This window comes from Equus przewalskii, chromosome 4, assembly GCF_037783145.1.
Source record: "Equus przewalskii isolate Varuska chromosome 4, EquPr2, whole genome shotgun sequence".
In the NCBI taxonomy this organism is placed as follows: Eukaryota; Metazoa; Chordata; class Mammalia; order Perissodactyla; family Equidae; genus Equus; species Equus przewalskii.
This window is the reverse complement of record NC_091834.1, coordinates 7,109,275-7,128,744: the sequence shown is the minus strand read 5'-3', so window position 1 is coordinate 7,128,744 and position 19,470 is coordinate 7,109,275. Positions and strand designations below refer to the sequence as shown.

Below are 19,470 nucleotides of genomic sequence, written 5' to 3'. Positions count from 1 at the left end.
TTCACTGCAGGGTTACCGCGCCTGTTACACAGTAATAAGAGGAAGCGGCAAGAGCAACTTTCATATATTAATCTGTGAGTTGTCACAATAACCACTGAGATTTTACACAAAAGGTGCATTAAATTTCAGTAGTGAAAATTATGCAAAACGTACCTATCGATTACGTAAAAGTTGTCACCATCGTCACCTTGATCAATGACATGTTCCCCTTCATTGACCAATTTTTCAAACATGGCATCTAAGACTTGAGACATCTGCTCCTATTAAAAAAAAGAGAGAAAAGACAGAATCTTTATGCTTGTCTAGAACGTGTTTCCTTACGTGACCATAATAAGTTCTGTATGTCTATCAACAAGCTCAAAGACATGGAAATATCATTGCCATTAAGTCTCGTCAAAAAAGTCCCCAGGACAGTCTTCCTTACTCCATACAAACGAGGTGATTACATATTTACTCGCATATTCAGTATCTGAATGAAAGTAATTATAATTTACTATATTTCAGAATATTTCCAACCATCACCACTTTAATATGAAAAATTAACCACCAAACTGCCATATACCTCGTGAAATGTAATCTTAGCAACTAAAATGACCAGGTCAGTAAAGAACTATTGCAAATGTCTTTTAAAGATACCTGTTTTGAAAACTTCCCTATATTAGTCATCACTAGAATTTACAGAGATTACCTAAATACTGAGAGAATTCAAATCCTGGCGCCAATCCTTTTTGGTTTAGCACCAAAACCCAAACAGAACAAAACAGAAACACAACAAAAGCAAAACCAAGAACGACTGTGGCAAATATTCCATCACTATTTGTCACTAAGGTTCTCCTCAAGAAGCAACCATTTACCTCCCCAGGGCAGATTTATCAGAACTGAAGCCAGAAACACCCAACCTATTATTCAACAACTACTTAAACTATATAAAATTTTTATTCTGCTAAAGTGTGGCTGACAAGGCTGAAGGATAAACTTCAGCTGAGAATAAACTAGGCGGTGAAAGAAATCTTCTCTCAGAGCAAATACAGGAACGATTCAAAGAACTTGGACAGATGGAACAGATGGATATGGAGAAATAGCACAGCGCGGAGTCACAGAAAAGTCAGAGGACTCAAGAGGGTTATTTGCTTGACCACTTATTACCTCTGAGCACTTGATCAAACCACTCTCTATGGGTGTAAAAAGGGTACAACACTAACCGCCTGGGGCCCAAATCAATGATTATCATAAGTAAATTAAGGAGCTGAAGATAGACTAGAGGGGGGAAAAGATGTAAGTGGAAAACACAGGTTGAAGAAACAAGATATTCTGGATCAAAAGCATGAACAGGCCACACTGATTCTCTTCTTTGTGAGACCCCATTAACATTTCATAGGGAATATGAAGGTATGAATCCACAACCATATAGAGTATGGGAAGGGAAACTGACGGAGGAGAGATTCCTAGAGCAAAAGTAAGTTACATGGGGGCAGGCAGACAGACAGCACAGCCCAGAGTTGGGCAGATGGAGCTGCAGTGTGGGGGGCCAACCGCCTGTCAGAGCACCTCCAGGCTGCAGACTGGGAAACACGGTTGGGTCAGGATGGGATGGAGAGGCTGAAAATGAGTGGACTGATTCAGAGTCCTATACTTCAGCTGATACCCTCCTTCCGAATGACTCCATCCGGATAACAGAACGCCTATCAGGCAAGTATTGACCCAACTCTTCCCACACAAGAGATCAGAGTCAGGTTCTTGGCAGAAACTGAACAAATGAGAGAGAACTTGAACAGTTACTGTGAACACTGGTGTCCTGGAACAAGGGCCTTCACTTGTTTGGATTTAGGGGTTCCCCCGCATCACAGCTGCTCCCTGGCACTCAACCTAAAGAGTACATTGGTTGACAGACCTGCCCTCCTTATCCGCCGCTCTAAGTCAGCTTTGTGTGGCCTCTCCGGTAGCCTACAAGACTAAGATACACCGCAAAATAGCACAGATGAGATACAGAATTCAGGGGCAGTAGAGAGCTCTTAGAAGGCTCTACTTTGTACACCCAGGGATATTCAAGATGCATGACACAAAAAATAGGACATTTAGGAAAAGAGCAAATCAGAGAAAAATGAGTAAGCTGGAAATTAAAAATATGACTACCCGGTTTTTTCCTGGCTTCTAAATATTTTATCTTTTAGAGCAGTTTTAGATTCACAGCAAAATGGAGCAAAAAGTATAGAGAGTTCTCATGTAGCCCCCTGCCCTTCCCATCCACCCTGGCAGCTCTCCCCGACTATCAACGACCCCAGCAGAGGGCACATTTGCTACAGCTGATGACCCTACACTGACACACCACAGTCACTCAAATTCCACAGGTCACATTAGGGTTCGCTCTTGGTGCTGTACACTCTATGGGTTCTGATAAATGTATAATGACATGCACCCACCATTACAAAGTTTCTTAAAAAGTAAAGGGGCAGGAAGATAAATTAAAAGCAAAAACCTCAAAGAAAGCCAAGAAAGAGATGAAAAGATAGGAGTTACAGAGAAAGTGGTAAGAGAGAAAACAAAAGGGAAAAACTAATCAAAGAAATACGGGATGAATTTTCTAGAACCAAAGTACATAAGTTCTCAGACTGAAAGAGTCCAGCACATTCGATGACCAAACGACAGTAACATGACAATGTGGTTTTAGAACACCAAAGATAAAGAAGAAATCTGCAAAGCTTCCAGAAAAGGGGTGGGGATGTTCAACTTCTCTCAAAATAAAGAGAAACGCAAATTAAAATGGAAATGATATACCATTTTTGACCTGTCCAAATCAACATGATAAAAATGTCAGACCAAGCCACCACGTTGGAGATGGTGTGGCAAAGAGCATTCTCACAGACGGCTGACGGGAAGGTGAGACGGAGCAAAACTCTCCAGAGGGCAAGCTCTCAATATCTAGTAAAATTTCAAACATGCAAACCCTCCACCCACTGTTTCTTTTCTAGGAAGTTATCCCACAGATATTTATGAAATGACACGTGCCCTGGCATTTTTCCTTGCAGCATCATAAGAGCAAAAGATTGGAAGTAGACTAATGTTTATCCACAGGGCACTGCATAAATGAGTTCGGTCTACCCACACATGAGAAAGCTATGCAGCTCTAAAAAAAGAATGTGGGGACTTCAAGACATTTATCTTCCAATGGAGTCACTGACGAGCAAGAGAACACTCAAAGAAGGTAGCGAGGACGGGTGAAAAGCAGCCACAGGGGGAACAGTTCAGGAAAGTGGGGGCATTTGGGTGACGATGCAGTGATTCTAGAGGCCAGAACTGGGGCAGCTGGGGGGAAGTTTCATGGAGATTTTGGCAGAACGTAAAGACGTAAGAGTGAGAGCTGTCACTCAAGGGAGGTGTTCCAGGCTTTCCATCTTCCACACGCTGTCAGAAGAGCTCAGTGCTTCTCAGGTGTGTTTTTTGGAGCCCAGGATTTTGTGGAGACGCTTCAGTGACTGATTCTGTACACAGGTGATTTAACTGCATCCTTAAAGTGTATTTTAGCCTTTAAATATTAAAACTAATAGAAATCAAAATGCTCAGGTGGATTATACAAATTTTTTTATGAGGTGAAAATTCACATAACATAAAATTAATCATTTTAAAGTTAGAACAATTCAGTGGCCACCAAGTTGCACAACCACCACCTCCATCGAGTTCCAAAACGTTTTCATCACTTTCCAAAAGGAAACCCTGTGCGCACTAAGCAGTCACTTGCCATTCTCCCCTCCCGCCAGCTCCTGGCAGCCACCAATCTGTGTTCTGTCTCTGTGGGTTTACAAATTCTGCATATTTCATATAATGGAATCATACAATATGTGCTCTTTTGGGTCTGGCTTATGTCACTCAGCATAATGTTTTCAAGGCTCATCCCTGTGACGGCATATATCGTACTCCTTTTCCATTATGGATGAATAATAATCCATTGTTTGGATATACCACAGTTTGTGGATCCATTCTTCCATCGATGGACATTTGGGTTGTTTCCACCTTGTGGCTATTGTGAATAGTGGGGCTATGAACATTCACACACAAGTATTTATTTGAAAACCTCTTTTCAATTCTTTTGGGTCTATACCTGGGAATGGAATGCTAGGTCATACAGTATTTCTCTGTCTAACTTTTTGAGGGACTGCTGAACTGTTTTCCACAGTGCCTGAACCATTTTACTTTCCCACCAGCAACGTACTAGGCTTCTGATTTCTCCACATCCTCACCAACACTTATTTATTTATTTTTATTATACTCATCCTAGTGGGAGTTAAGTGGTATTTCACTGTGGTTTGATTTGCATTTCCCTAATGATTAATCACGTTGAGAATCTTTTCATGTGCTCGTTGGTCATGTGTATATCTTTTTCGGAGAAATGTCTACTTGCTCGTTTTTAAATTAGGTTGCCTCTCTGTTGCTGAGTTGTAAGGCTTCTTTATATATTCTGGATACTAGAACCTTATCATATATATGATTTGCAAATATTTTCCCCCATTCTGTAGGCCGTCTTTTTACTTTCCTTGATAATGTCCTTTGATGCACAAAATTTTTTATGAAGTCCAATGTATCTCTTTTTTTTCTTGCTCCCATTTTTGGCATCTGTCTAAGAATCTATTGCTAAATCTGAGGACAGGAAGACTTACCTCGGCATTTTCTTCTAAGAGTTTTATAGTTTAGCTCTCACATTTAGGTCTTTGTTCCAGTCTCGGTTAATTTTTGTATATAGTGTGAAGGAGGAGTCCAGCTTTGTTCTTTTGTGTGTGGATGTCCAGCTATCCTAGCACCATTTGCTGAAGGGACTATTTTTTCCCCATGGAACAGTCTTGGCACCTTGTTGAAAACCAGCTGACCACAGACGTGTAGGTCTGTTTCTAGACACTCAATTCTATTCCATTGTTCTCTACGTCTATCCCTATGCCAGGAACTCACTGTTTTGATTACTGCAGCTTTGTAGTAACAGTTTTGAAATTGGAAGTGTGAGTCCTTTAACTTCGTCTTCTTTTTCAATATTATTTTGACTATTTGGGCCCCTCCCTGTTATATATACAATTTTAACATATTGGATGACAACAAAATGTTAATGTGTTTTCACGAGTTAGCTTTGTAATACATAAATAGTACCATTTTACACTTTCATAAATAAATTAATACTGATGAAAATAATTTTTAAAAAGAATATGAAATCTCAATAAATACTGATACATTGTTAAGTAAAAAGAGGACAGGGTAGAACACTGTAGAGTTTGCTGCCACCAAAATTTTAAAAAGAATATACTTATATATGCATAGCATAACCCTGGAAAAATACACACGGCAATGCGAAAAGAACCTGGCTCCTGAAAAACTGAGCTGCTGGGAGACAGAGATGGAGGGAAGATTTCCTTTCACTGACTACTCATCTGTTCTTTGTGCATTTTTGTCAATTGTATATGTATACTGAATAATTAAAAGTTTTAATTAAAAAAACAAACTTCATTTTAAACAGAGAACATAAAATCTCATCTTTACGTGTGCTAAGAAAAACCTTTGGAGAACTGAGGGTGATGGGTTTGCATGAAGTGGTTTTCCTCTCCTCCGTGGGTCCCTGTGTGAGCTCTGGCACCTGTCTGTGGAACAGCAGTTAGGGCCAAAGACGATGCCAATGTGTCAGGAAAACCGTGCTTTCTCGATGTGGCGCTAATTGGCCCCACGGGGACCATTTTACCCAAATGAACTCATCAACCCAGGCAGCATATGGTCCACCATCAAAATTCTGAAGGTTGATTAAATGGTTTACTAATATTTGTTTTGCTTACTATTTATATTTCAACTCTTTCAGGGCAGACAGAGTGGGTAATATCAGCTTTATTGATTAGCTCTGACTCTAAATGTCACATGGAAAAAAAGACAAAATACACTGCTATAGTACAATTTCTCCTTATCTTAGAATTAGCTGCATTTTAAAACATCTTAAAGCTTAAGAATTCATATACAGATATATGAAAAAGTAATTCCTGAGAAAATGCAGAATTATTTCTTCTAGAACTTCTGTAAGTGACGTGTGTCTGTTCTAGTCAATCAAAAGGTAATTTCCCTATAATTATGCACAGAGCAAAAAGAACTTAGGAAATATTTAACATGCAAAGGCTTATCATGATGACTGACGGCGAGTGTAGGAAATCCACATCTTATTCTCCTATAGAATGAAAATTCGAGACTGAGCTCAGTAAAAGGACTCTGACTCACTTAAAAAATAACAATTTACTCTCCATTAATGAAAGAGCGTATCATATAGCATAGGAAAATTATTTCAGTTTGCCTCAAATTAGAAATATTTCAGAAGAAAAATGGCCTACTGAGTCGAGCATTAAAATATTCATGAAAAGAATATCTTCAAAGAGATTAATAATTATAAATGCTGTGCTCAACGTATGAATATACAGTACTCCAAGGAAAAAGGTTCTGAGGCCTGGGAGGTAAAAGATTTCCAAGCTAAACAATGACTTCAGGAAATTCAAATGAGATAGTAAGTACGAAGCCAAGATCATTCTTGTGGCAAGTTAGTAACTGGTTCGTCCCCTTCCTCCTTCAAGTTTTCCCATTCAGGAAAACGTACCACCTTCACGGTCATTCCAGCTGGACACTGGGAGTCATCCTAGACTCCTTCGGTCAGGCCCCGATTCATTTAATTACCAGGTGTCAACTTCTCATCCTGAAGATTCGATGAGACCCTCCTTTTCCCCTCTTCCCTAGTTAGGCCCATTGCTTTTCCCTGGATCATGACACGGCTTCCTCACTGAGCCCCATCTCCTTGTCCTTGCCCTGTCTCTCTCCCGCCTTTAACCCTACCCTCCACACTGCCACCACAGTGACCTCAAACACATCTGACTGTTCCATTCTCTGCTTAAAATGCTTCCACCGGACCTGCCCACGGCCTACAGCATGTGTCCAACGTCACAGTGTGGCACTTAAGAATGGGCCTTCACGACACAGCACGCATACCTGGATGTCCTCCGCTTCAGGATTTGGTGATAACACTCTCTGTACTTTTCTTCAACTGGCAATTCCCTGCTCATTTTCTGAGGCTCAGCTCAGGTGGGCTCTCCAGCTTCCTGAATCCTCAGGTGAGCCTCAGAGACCCTCATCCTCTCACGGTGCCCTGACCAGATTACAGCATTTATCATGTTTTACCAAATTGCTCTGAACGTGCATTTGACTCTCTCATCAAATTACAGGTTCCAAGAGGGGCTGGCCTGGTGGCACAGCAGTTAACTTCACGTGCTCCGCTTCAATGGCCCAGGGTTTGCCGGTTTGGATCCTGGGCGCCGACCTACGCACCGCTTATCAAGGCACGCTGCAGTAGGCATCCCACATATAAAGTAGAGGGAGATGTGAGCTCAGGGCCAGTCTTCCTCAGGAAAAGGAGGAGGATTGGCAGAGGATGTTAGCCCAGGGCTAATCTTCCTCAAAAAAAAGATTAAAAATTCTAAGCTCCAAGAGGACAAGAACCATGTCTGAGTATTTTGTCACCTCCAACACTTTACACAGGCCTTGGAACACAGTGGACAGTCAAGGAATTGAACTGAAAGGAGCTGCTGTATGATAAGCAGATTATGTAAGTTGAATATGAAATTCAACTTAAATGCGTTTGGGTTATCGTAAACAATGTATATCATAAAAAACTAGAAAGCTGCTTAAAATATGAGCTTAACCTAAAATCTTCACTCTGCCATGTTTGGGCATAAATGTTTTATATTAGGTGGTAACTTGTTGAGAAGAATAAAGCTTTACTCATCTATACCCCACATCATCCCTAGAAGGATTTGAGTAGGGAAATATGTCAAGATGGTGTGAGCTCAAATCCAAAAACAGATCTTCTGGAAACAAATATGTAAATATGTTTGCTTCCTTCCTATAAAACATGCAATAATGATAATTCATGAACTTGGTAATTTCATGAACTGCCTTTTAAAATATATATATTGAATTAGTCTTTGGGTGGTGAACATGATGTAGCCTACACAGAAATCGAAATATAATGAGGTACATCTGAAATTTATATAATGTTATAAACCAATGTTACCTCAATATAAAATAAATAAAATGCTAGAAACATAAAGAACACTCGATACCAAAAATATACATACATACATACATAGATACATGGAAGATCTTCAACAGAGCAGTAAAAAAATTTAAAAAAATTCCCGTTAATAAAAATAATCACTTTAAAGATGCTCTTCGCCAGAATATACCAGCAAAAGTTTTTAAAAATAATTTTAAATGCAAGCAAAATTTTCACAAGGCTTTAAAAGAGCTCATGTTGAAATGACAAAGGAAATCCACTGAACAGGCAGCATCTTGGGAAAGTATAACTGGTAGCAATTAATCTCATTCATGCCTGTTCATCACTTGGTACGTGGACACCAGACTATCACTGTTAGTCACTGCTGGTTCCACTGAATAGGGAGGTATGCAAACAAAATAACACATGGTGGTACCAAAATACTGAACTGCAGCATTTTCACGTTTGGCTCTTGTCCTCGCTACTCAAAGTATGTTTGCGGCCAGCAAATAGAGAATCTCCTTGTTTGAAGCCTACTCCTAACGGTTATACTAAGGATTAAGCTTATAGCTGTCTTTTGTGCGCATTGGCAGCAAAAGAGTTAAATACTAAATTAGTTTAATTCCAAAGGTAAAAGTATCATCTTCTACATACACACACGCATGTAAAGTTTATCTTTACACTAATAATACTTTGGACTCCCAGAGGTGGGTGATCATGAGAGATCACACAGTTTAGTGTCCTTTATTTTCACAGAATCATTATCTTCCTAGATAAATGAGACTTGGGATTATCTGGAAGCCCATTAAAACTTTACAGATCCCTTCAGTCACTTATTCCACTACGTAATACTACAAGGAAATTTTTCCATTCCTAAACGAAATGGCCAAATTTTCTATCTTAACTCCATTTCTTATTCTTCCATTATTAGAGAGAACAAGCAGCAACCCCATTCTTTAGAGCTCCTAGTTTTGCAAACTCAGTGATAATTCTGGAGGACATGGATCAAAGCGGACCAGAGGCTCTGCCTTAGAGAACACGTGATACGCAGGCCACATCGGCCACCATTCCTGGTACAGTGATGGTACTGGCAAATGGGGGTTGAATGAACTGAGTGAATCAACTTGGAAGGGCCACTCTGAACAGGCTTAATTCATGCTATGAGAGTGTTTGAAGGGTCTGTCTAACTTTTAGCAAGGCTTGAGTTTGAGATCACTTAAATACCATCATTTGCTCACAAGTAAATAACATATCCCAAAATGTAATTTATTATTAAAAATGTACACCTAGATAATACCAAGGGGCCGGCCCCGTGGCCAAATGGTTAAGTTTACGTACTCCAGCTTCAGCGGCTCAGGGTTTCGCTGGTTTGGATCTTGAGTGTGGACATGGCACCGCTCATCAGGCCATGCTGAGGCGGCATCCCACATGCTACAACTATAAGTACCTATAACTAGCAAATACAACTACGTACTGAGGGGCTTTAGGGAGAAGGAAAAAAAAAAAGGACTGGCGACAGATGTTAGCTCAGGTGCCAATCTTAAAGAAAAAAAAAGAACTCAAAGCATTCTTGTCTTTGTCCCATGTTTTCTTTTCGAGAGCCTAGAGTGGCAAATGCTAACTGAAGAGTGACATGATGATGTCAAAGACAAAGTTCCCGCCCTCCAGAAAACGGGCGTATAAGGCGAGTGATGGATCTTTGGTATGGTCAGTTTGGGCCTGTCGGAGACTGTAATCTGGCCTCAGAGATGGAGAGATAAACTTATAATGTGTGGTCCTCAAACAAGTTATCCAAACTCATAAAATGTAATCCACGTTCCTGGAGGACATGATGTAAACATAAACGGTATTAGAAACAAAGGAGCTTTTTGTAATATGTCAGGGTGCAATACGACCCAGGGTAGAAGACGCAGCATGGACGCACTGCGTTCCTCTTTATAAAAATGGCCTTTTTAGCAAGACATCTTAAAAAGAGTGGGTCTTAGTTTACGCTTTCTTCCCTAAGGCATCAATCTGAAAACTATAAGAGGTTGAGTTTGACCAAAAAAAAGTTGAGGTAAGTTACAAAAGTTGGTTTGGTTTTCACACGTGGAACGTGGCAGTCGGGGTTCTTTTCCAACTGACTGTATTGCAATGAATAAGCATAATTTGCAGTGAAGGAAACAGAACATTTAGGTTAGAAGGCAGGGCAAAATCTGGACAGCATGCTCACTCATACCTGAAAGAGGGCATTCTAGAAATACACCCCAAACCAAAGAGAAATTTCAAAATCCTTACAAAGAACAAAAACGTCTCCCCATCTTTAAAGCCAAGTAAAAGGTTACTTTAAAAAATATATATAAAAGTTATACATTAAAATATAATTGCTATTACTGGCTGCCGAGACAGGCAGTGACACCACAGGCCCTGAGCACCCCTGCATCTTCCTGCTGGATGTACGGAGAACGCGAGATGCAGAGCTCTCCTGGCCCGCACCATCTCTCAGGGCTAGGTTTGCAGAAGCAGCCTTGAAGGACGAGATGATGCCTCCCCCAGACAAACAGCAGGCCTGGTGACTCCTTGCCTAACAGCAGCGGACCTCCCAAACCAGTATTTCTCTCCTAGGACACAACCTACCGCACGTGCAGCCATCCACAATGAGGCCTTCACGTCACCCGAGTGACGTTAGCTTGGAATGAGGTGAAAAGCCAAGACTGCACCTTCCTCACGCTGACACCGAAAAAACCCATTTCTGTTATTGAGATTTATCTTACCGGATCCAGGTTCTTAAACAGCAGGATGTCTTTGCAAGCCTCTTGTAATCGATTTCTTTGATCATCGGTTTTGGGATGTATAATCTAAAAGGACAACAAATTAAAAAATAGACAGACAGACAATTAATGTAGTCACCTTACTCACAAGGGATAAAATTTCCAGCAGGATGTTAGAAGGAAGAACTGTTATTGCTGAGGTTTTCACTTTAGGTGCCTAGATTAACTACCAGCCCAGCAAGTCGAGGAGAGAAATAGAACTGATCTCAGGGAGGTGATGCCCGCTCATCAATACAGCACCTCAATGTTTTCAAGAGTGTTTCTCCCCAGATTAGCAAGCTCATTTTGCAAAGGTCTGTGACGGCTGATCACTGAAGACTGTCAAGCTCCCAGCTGGTGGGAACACATAAAAGGACAACAGGTCACAGCAGCTGCACTGGAAATCTAGTGACTGCCTCTATTCCATTGAACATTCTTCTAATATTCCCTAATGTTGCTGGATACTCTCTAACACTGAGTTTAATAATACTCTTTCAGGATGTAGCCGTTTCCTCTGAAACTTGATAAAGTCTCTAGAAGCGGGTAAATTCTTACACGCATCTGGCACTAGAGGTTAAATATATTTTTGTGTACCACGTATGTAACGACCCCCGCAGGGGTGATTTTCCAAAGGGAGCAAGCGACCACGCACTGCCACCCAAGACAGTATCACTTTAGGAAAACGAATGCAATGGTCTGGTGCATTCATTTTAGAATGAGCTCAAACAAAACCAGGGTACTATATACTCAACTAAATTTTCATTCCAGGAGAGTGAAGACCGATAGAATGCCCTCTAAGTGAGGCCTGCGAGCTCCCCAGAGTCCCCTTTGACCAGCAGAAGGCTCAACTGACCTGGACCAAAAGGCCCCTTCTTTTGTGAACACTGATAGTTTGTAATATAAAATGAGTTCGAGAGGCCAGACATAGTCCTAAAAGCAGCAGGCATCGGTCGGTCTCCTGGAGACCTATATGCCACCCTTTCCTGTTATAATGTTCACTCAAAGAGTGACCAGGAGGTGACAAGCAGGTGCCTCACCTCTTCAGTCAGTTGGCCCCTCCATCAGAGCAACCGGAATCGGGCAGTGGTGAGTTCTGTGGCCATGAATATACCGAAACTCATAATGGGAAATTAAAATCAGCATTTCAAACCCATCTCAGGTGGCTAAAAATTGATGAAAATCATAGGCTCAAGAAGAAAAGAGGAAATTTATAGTACCTGTGTACTATTCCTGTATGTATTATTTACATACTACACAAAAGACTAATAGCCAGTGAGAGAGGAAATCATTGCATTTTTTCCTACACAAGTAAGCTATATGCAAACTTCTGCTTACTATCTAATCAATACTCATCTCAAACTAGATTCTAAGATGACATATAGACAGAGAAAAAATGGAGCCTGATACCTACTAACTCACCGCGATACAAGAAACTTCTAAAATTTGGGTATTAACTAAATCATGCCAACCAAAATTTACTTCTCACTACTTCAAATAAGGAAGGCTAACACAATAAAACAGAAGATATTTCTCAGTAAATAAAATCCATCTAGAACTTCACACTGAAGCAATCATGAATGTCTGTCCACTGAGAAGCTCTAGCCTCAGAGAGAAAAAGTTGGGGATACCATGTCACCATTGTTGAAATGACCTTCTCGGCCCAAGATGGAGCCGGTCCAGCCCAGGGTGCCACGTCAGCAAACTGAAACTTAGGTTAACTTTCGTGTCCCTAGAAATGCTCCTCCTGACCACAAACGCAGTCTATCCAGCCAGCCAGTCCCCAAATGCCAAGCCAGCTCTGGGCTCTATACTTATTCCCTTGTTCCTTAGTTATTTTCTATTTCTCTTCCTTGTTCCTTATTCTTTCAAAAAAATTATTTATTGAGGTAACACTGGTTTATAACATTATATACATTTCAGGTGTACATCATCATATTTTGATTTCTGTGTAGACTACATCATGTTCACCATCCAAAGACTAATTACCATCCCTCACTCTACACAGGGGCCTAAACACCCCTTTCATCCTCCTCCCTCCCTCCTTCCCCTCTGGTAACCACCATTCTAATTTCTGTATCTAAGTGTTTGTTTAGGGTTGTTGTTTCTATCTTCTACTTATGAGTGAGATCATACCGTACTTGACTTTCTCTGTCTGACTTATTTCTCTTAGCATAATACCCTCAAGGTCCATCCATGTTGCCGCAAATGGCAAGATTTCATCTTTTTTTTTTATAGCTAAGTAATATTCCATTGTGTATATATACCACATCTTCTTTATCCATTCATCTCTTGATGGGCACTTAGGTTGTTTCCAAGTCTTGGCTATTGTGAATAATGCTACAATGAACACAGGAGTTCATGTTTCTTTATGCATTTGTTTTTGTGATCTTTGGATAAACAGCCAGCAGTGGAATAGCTGGATTGTACAGTCGTTCTATTCTTAATTTTTTGAGGAATCTCCATACTGTTTTCCATAGTGGCTGCACTAGTTTACATTCCCACCAGCAGTTTATGAGTTCCCTTTTCTCCACCTCTTCTCTAACACTCGTTATTTCTTGTCTTGTTAATTGTAGCCATTCTGACAGGCGTGAGGCTATTATCTCATTGTAGTTTTGATTTGCATTTCCCTGATAATTAGTGAAGTCAATCACCTTTTCATGTGCCTGTTGGCCATCTGTATATCTTCTTTGGAAAAATATCTGTTCAGATCTTTTGCCCATTTTTTAATTGGGTGGTTAGTTTTTCTATTGTTGAGATGTATGAGTTTTTTATATATTTTGGATATTAACCCCTTATCAGATATATGATTTGCAAATATTTTCTGCCAATTGTGAGGTTGTCTTTTCGTTTTGCTGATGGTTTCCTTTGCTGTGCAGAAGCTTTTTAGTTGGATGTAGTCCCATTTGTTTATTTTTCATTTTGTTTCCCTTGCCTGGTGAGACACGGTATTCAAAAAGAAGCTGCTAGGACTGATGTCAAACAGTGTACTGCCTATGTTTTCTTCCAGAAGTTTTATGGTTTCAGGTCTTACATTCAAGCCTTTAATCCACTTTCAGTTAATTTTTGTGTATGGTATAAGACAACGGTCTACTTTCATTCTTTTGCCTGTAACTGTCCAGTTTTCCCAGCACGATTTATTGAAGAGACTTTCCTTTCTCCATTGTATGTTCTTGCTATATGATTTCATGTTGAAAATTAGCTGTCCATAGATGTGTGAGTTTATTTCTGGGCTCTCAGTTCTGTTCCACTGATCCGTGTGTCTATTTATGTGCCAGTACTATGCTGTTTTGATTATTATAGCTTTGTAGTATATTTTGAAATTGGGGAGTGTGATAACTCCTGCTTTGTTCTTTTTTCTCAGGATTCCTCTGGCTATTTGGGGTCTGTTGTTGTTCCATATAAGTTTTAGGATTCTTTGTTCTATTTCTGTGAAAAATGTCATCAGAACTTTAATAGGGATTGCATTGAATCTGTAGATTGCTCTAGGAAGCATGGACATTTTAACTACGTTGATTCTCCCAATCCAACAGCATGCAATATCTTTCCATTCCTTAGTATCTCCTTCAATTTCTTTCAACAATGTTTTATAGTTTTCAGTGTACAGGTCTTTCACCTCTTTGGTTAGATTTATTCCTAGATATTTTATTCTGCTTGTTGCAATTGCAAATGGGACTGTATTCTTAATTTCTCTTTCTGCTACTTTGTTGTTAGTGTATAGAAACACAACTGGTTTTTGTATGTTGATCTTGTATCCTGAAACTTTATTGTACTTATTTATTATTTCTAATAGTTTTTTTGGTGGATTCTTCAGAGTTTTCTATATATACAATCCTGTCATCTGCAAACAGTGACAGTTTCACTTCTTCCTTTGCAATTTGGATCCGTTTTATTTCTTTTTCTTGCCTGATTGCTCTGGCTAGGACTTCTAATGCTATTTTAAATAAGAGTGGCAAAAGTGGGCATGCTTGTTTGGTTCCTGATCTTAAAGGGAGAACTTTCAGTTTTACTCTGTTGAGTATGATATTGGCTGTGGGTCTGTCACATGTGGGCTTTACTGTGTTGAGGTACGTTCCTTCTATACCCATTTTATTCAGTCTTTATCATAAACAGAGGTTGTATCTTGTCAAATGCTTTCTCCACATCTATTGAGATGATCATGTGACTTTTATTCTTCATTTTGTTAATGTGGTGTATCATGCTGATTTATCTGCAAATGTTGAACCATCCCTGCATCCTTGGATTAAACCCCACTTGATTACGGTGGATAATCTATTTTTTTCCCTGAGGAAGATTTGCCCTGAGCTAACATCCATTGCCCAGCTTCCTCTTTTTTCACTTGAGGATTAGCCCTGAGCTAACATCTGTGCCAATCTTCCTCTATTTTTTGTAGGTAGGTTGCCCCCATGGCATGACTGATGAGTGGTGTAGGTCCGCACCCAGGATCCAAACCAATGAACCTGTGCCATCGAAGTGGAGTGCACCAAACTTTACCACTAGGCCACAGGGCCAGCCCCTGTATGATCTTTCTAATGTTCTGTTGTATTCGATTTGCTAGTATTTTGTTGAGGATTTCTGTGTCTAAGTTCATTGGTGATACTGGCCTGTAATTTTTGTGTGTGTTGTCCTTGTGTGGTTTTGCTATCAGGGTATAATGTTAGCCTCGCAGAATGAGTCAGGAAGCTTCCCTTCCTCTTCAAATTTTTGAAATCATTTGAGAAGGATAAGTTTTAAATCTTCTTTGACTGTTTGGTAGAATTCACCAGGGAAGCCATCTGGTTCTGGACTCTTGTTTTTTGGGATGTTTTTGGTTAGTGTTTTGATCTCCTTACTGGCGATTGGTCTATTCACATTCTCTGTTTCTTTTGGATCCAGTTTTAGAAGGTTGTATGATTGTAAGAATTTATCCATTTCTTCTAGCTTATCCAATTTCTTGGTGTATAACTTTTGTAGTACTCTCTTATAATCCTTTGTATTTCTGAGGTGTCCGTTGCAATTTCTCCTCTTTTGTTTATGACTTAATTTATTTGAGTCTTGTCTTTTTCTTGGTGAGTCTAGCTAAAAGTTTGTCAATTTTGTTTATCTTTTCAAAGAACCAGCTCTTAGTTTCATTGATTTTTTTTCTTTTTCTTTTTTTAGTTTCTATTTCATTAATTTCCACTCTGATTTTTTATTTCGTCCTTCTACTGATTTTGGGCTTTGTTTGTTCTTCTTTTTCTAGTTCCTTTAGGTGTACTGTTAGACTATTTCAGATTTCTCTTGTTTCTTGAGGTAGGCCTGAATTGCTATAAACTTCCCTCTTAATACAGCTTTTGCTGTATCCCATAAATTTTGGCATGTCATATTTTCATTTCCATTTGTCTCCAGGTATTTTTTTATTTCTCCTTCGATTTCTTCATTGACCCAATAGTCAGAAAAGATGCTTGGTATTATTTCAATCTTCTTAAATTTATTGAGACTTGTTTTGTGGCCTAATATGTGATCTATCCTGGAGAATGTTCCGTGTGCATTCGAAATGAATGTGTGTTCTGTGGTTTTTGGATGGAATGTTCTGAATATATCTATTAAGTCCATCTGGTCTATTATGCTGTTTAAGGCCAATGTTTCCTTATTGATCCATTGACGTAAGTGGGGTGTCATAAAGTCCCCTACTATTATTGTGTTACTTTTTATTTCTCTTTTATGTCTCTTAATAACTGCTTTATATATTTAGGTGTTCCTATATTTGGTGCATAGATATTTACAAGTGTTATATCCTCTTGTTGGATTGCTCCCTTTATCATTATGTAGTGTCCTTCTTTTTCTCTTGTTACAGTTTTTGTTTTAAAGTCTATCTTGTCTGATATAAGTATTACCAATCCTGCTTTCTTTTCTTTGTCATTTGCATGGAATATCCTTTTCCATCCCTTCACTTTCACTTTGTGAGTGTCTTTAGGTCTGAAGTGTCTCTCCTCTTGGCAGCATATATATGGGTCTTGTTTTTTTCATCCGTTCAGCAGCCGTATATCTTTTGACTGGAGCATTTAGTCCACTGACATTTAAAGTAGCTTTTGATAAGTATGTACTTACTGCCATTTTGTTATTTTTGTCTAAGTGTTTTAGTAGTTCTCTGTTCCTTTCTTCTCCTGCTCTCTTCCCCTGTGATTTGATGGCTTTACTAAAGTATTACGTTTGGGTTCCTTTTTCTTAAGTTTTTGTGTATTTATTATCTGGTTTGTGACTACCACGACATTCATATAAATACTGTGTAAATAGCAGTCACATATTAAGTTGATGGTCTCTTAAATTTGACCTCTTACTAAAAGGCCTGCTCTTTTACTCCCCTGACCCCACATTTTATGTTTTGACATCATGTTTAACCTCCTTTTTGTGTGTCTGTATCCCTTAACCTCTGATGACGGAAATAGATAGTTTTGGTACTTTTGTCTTTTGATCTTCATATTAGCTTCACAGGTGGTTGATCTGCTACCTTTATTGTATATTTGCCTTTACCAGTCATTTTATTTCTTATTTTTTTGATAGTTTTCTTATTCCTATTTATGGTCTTTTATTTTCCATTTCAATGAGTCCTTTAATACTTCTTGTAAGGTCAGTTTGTTGATGATAAACTCCTTTAGTTTTTGCTTGTCTGGGAAACTGTTCATCTCTCCTTCCATTCTGAGTGATAACCTTGCCAGGTAGAGTATTCTTAGCTGTAGGTTTTTCCCTTTCAGCACTTTAAATATATCATGCCACTCCCTTCTAGCCTGCAAGGTTTCTCCTGAAAAGTCAGCTGATAGCCTTATGGGGTTTCCTTTATATGTAACTTGTTGCCTTTCTCTTGCAGTCTTTAGGATTCTCTCTTAATCTTTAATTCTTGACATTTTAGTTATAATGTGTCTTGGTGTGTGCCTCTTTGGGTTCATCTTATTTGTGGTTCTCTGTGCTTCCTGTACCTGGATATCTGTTTCCTTCCATAGGTTAGGAAAGTTTTCAGCTGTTATTTCTTCAAATAGATTCTCTGGTCTTTTGTCTCTCTCTTCTCCTTCTGGGACACCTATACTGCGGATGTTAGTGTACTTGATGTTAACCCAGAGGTCCCTTAGACGGTCCTTATTCTTTTTAATTCTTTTTTCTGTTCAGTTTGGGTAATTCCTCTACTCTTTCATCCAGCTTGCTGATCTGTTCTGTGTCATCTATTTTGCTGTTGATCCCCTCCAGTGAATTTTTCATTTCCATTATTGTATTATTCAGTTCTGAATGGTTCTTTTTTATATTTCCCAATTCTTTGTTGAAGTTCCACTGTGTCCATCTAATCTTCTCCCAATATCAGTGAGCATCCTTATGACTATTAGTTTATACTCTTTATCAGGTAGCTTGTTTATCTTTGTTTTGTTTAGTTCTTTTTCTGAGGATTGTCCTGTTCCCTTATTTGGAACATATTCCTATGTCTCCTCCTTTTGCCTATTTCTCTGTGCTTCTATCTAGGTATTAGGTAGATCGGCTATGTCTCCCTATCTTTGAGATGTGGCCTCATGTAAGAGATGGCTTATGAGACCCAGCAATGTGCTTCCCTCTCGTCACCAGTTCCAAATGTTCCAGGAGTGTCCCCTGTGTGGGCTACATGGGCCCTTCTGTTGTGGCAGGAGGGTTGCTCTTGCTGCAGGTGCCCACGGAGGCCAGGCTGTCCCCCTGGCTGGCTATTTGTAAGGCTCAGCTGCCTGCAGCTGCTGCAGTCACTTTAGTCACTTTGTTGGGCAGGGGAAGCTCCAGCACAGCTGGTGGCAAGGTCTAATAGCACACACCTGGGCAGTTTGTCTGTTCAGTGAGTCAGGCCCCTAATGTGGCTGGTTGCTAGGCTCAGGGCCTCACAACTGCGGTAGGCCTCTGGCCTGTGAGGCTGTTGTCAGCTCTCTCAGGAACACAGCTGGGTGGGGCTGGCCACAGGCATAGCAGCACACAATCGTTTCAGGTGTTGGAAGGTGGGGCAGATCCTTCATGCAGCTGTTTGAGAAGGCCCACAGCACAAGTCAGCTGCAGCTGACAAGCTGCAGTGCCCAAGGCCTGCACACCCTGACAGTGCAGTCCCATCTCATGCACACACCCCACCAAGGAGGACCCACTTGCCCTACTGCCAAGGTCCCACACACCCTGCCTACAAGTTCCCAGAGGGCTTGCTGGTGGGCAGGGCCAGACCCTAGGACAGGCTGCCTGCCCTGGCTGAGCTGGATTAAATTGGTGTTCTAGTGGCTGGGGCAAACCACTGTGCTAACAGGCCAGGGGAAGAAACCAAATGGTGTCTGCCAGCAGCTGTGTCAGCACGTCTGTACTAGGTCACAATAATGGCCGCTGTCAGTGTCTCAGTCCCTGGGGGTGGTGGTCTCAGCCGCTTCCTGCCTCTCTGAGATGCACTCAGAGCTTATCAAGAGAGTCTCATTTACCAAAGGACTGTGCACCTTTCTTTCTGGTGATTTTGTGTTGATTTCTAGAGCAGGTGAATTTGCCCATGGGCCCTTTAAGAGCAGGCTTTTTTTTCTCTTATGTTCAATAGCTTTTCTAGGGGTATTGCCTATTGGTTTTAATAGCCAGCAAAGCCACATATCGTAACACTTGTCTTGGGTGTGCTGAGTTCAACAGCTGCTTACTGTGACA

At 40.2% G+C, this 19,470-nt stretch overlaps 1 protein-coding gene across 1 annotated transcript in view; it reads right to left on the bottom strand.

Moving 5' to 3' along the window:
• PRKAR2B (protein kinase cAMP-dependent type II regulatory subunit beta) overlaps window positions 1-19,470 on the bottom strand; it is a 109,010-nt gene that overhangs the window by 15,333 nt on the left and 74,207 nt on the right. Inside the window, exons 4-5 of the mRNA XM_070617169.1 lie at window positions 10,807-10,890; window positions 154-260 (exon numbers count right to left, since the gene is read on the bottom strand). Of these exons, the coding sequence (XP_070473270.1) occupies window positions 154-260; window positions 10,807-10,890 (191 nt within the window). The remainder of the gene's footprint in view (window positions 1-153; window positions 261-10,806; window positions 10,891-19,470) is intronic.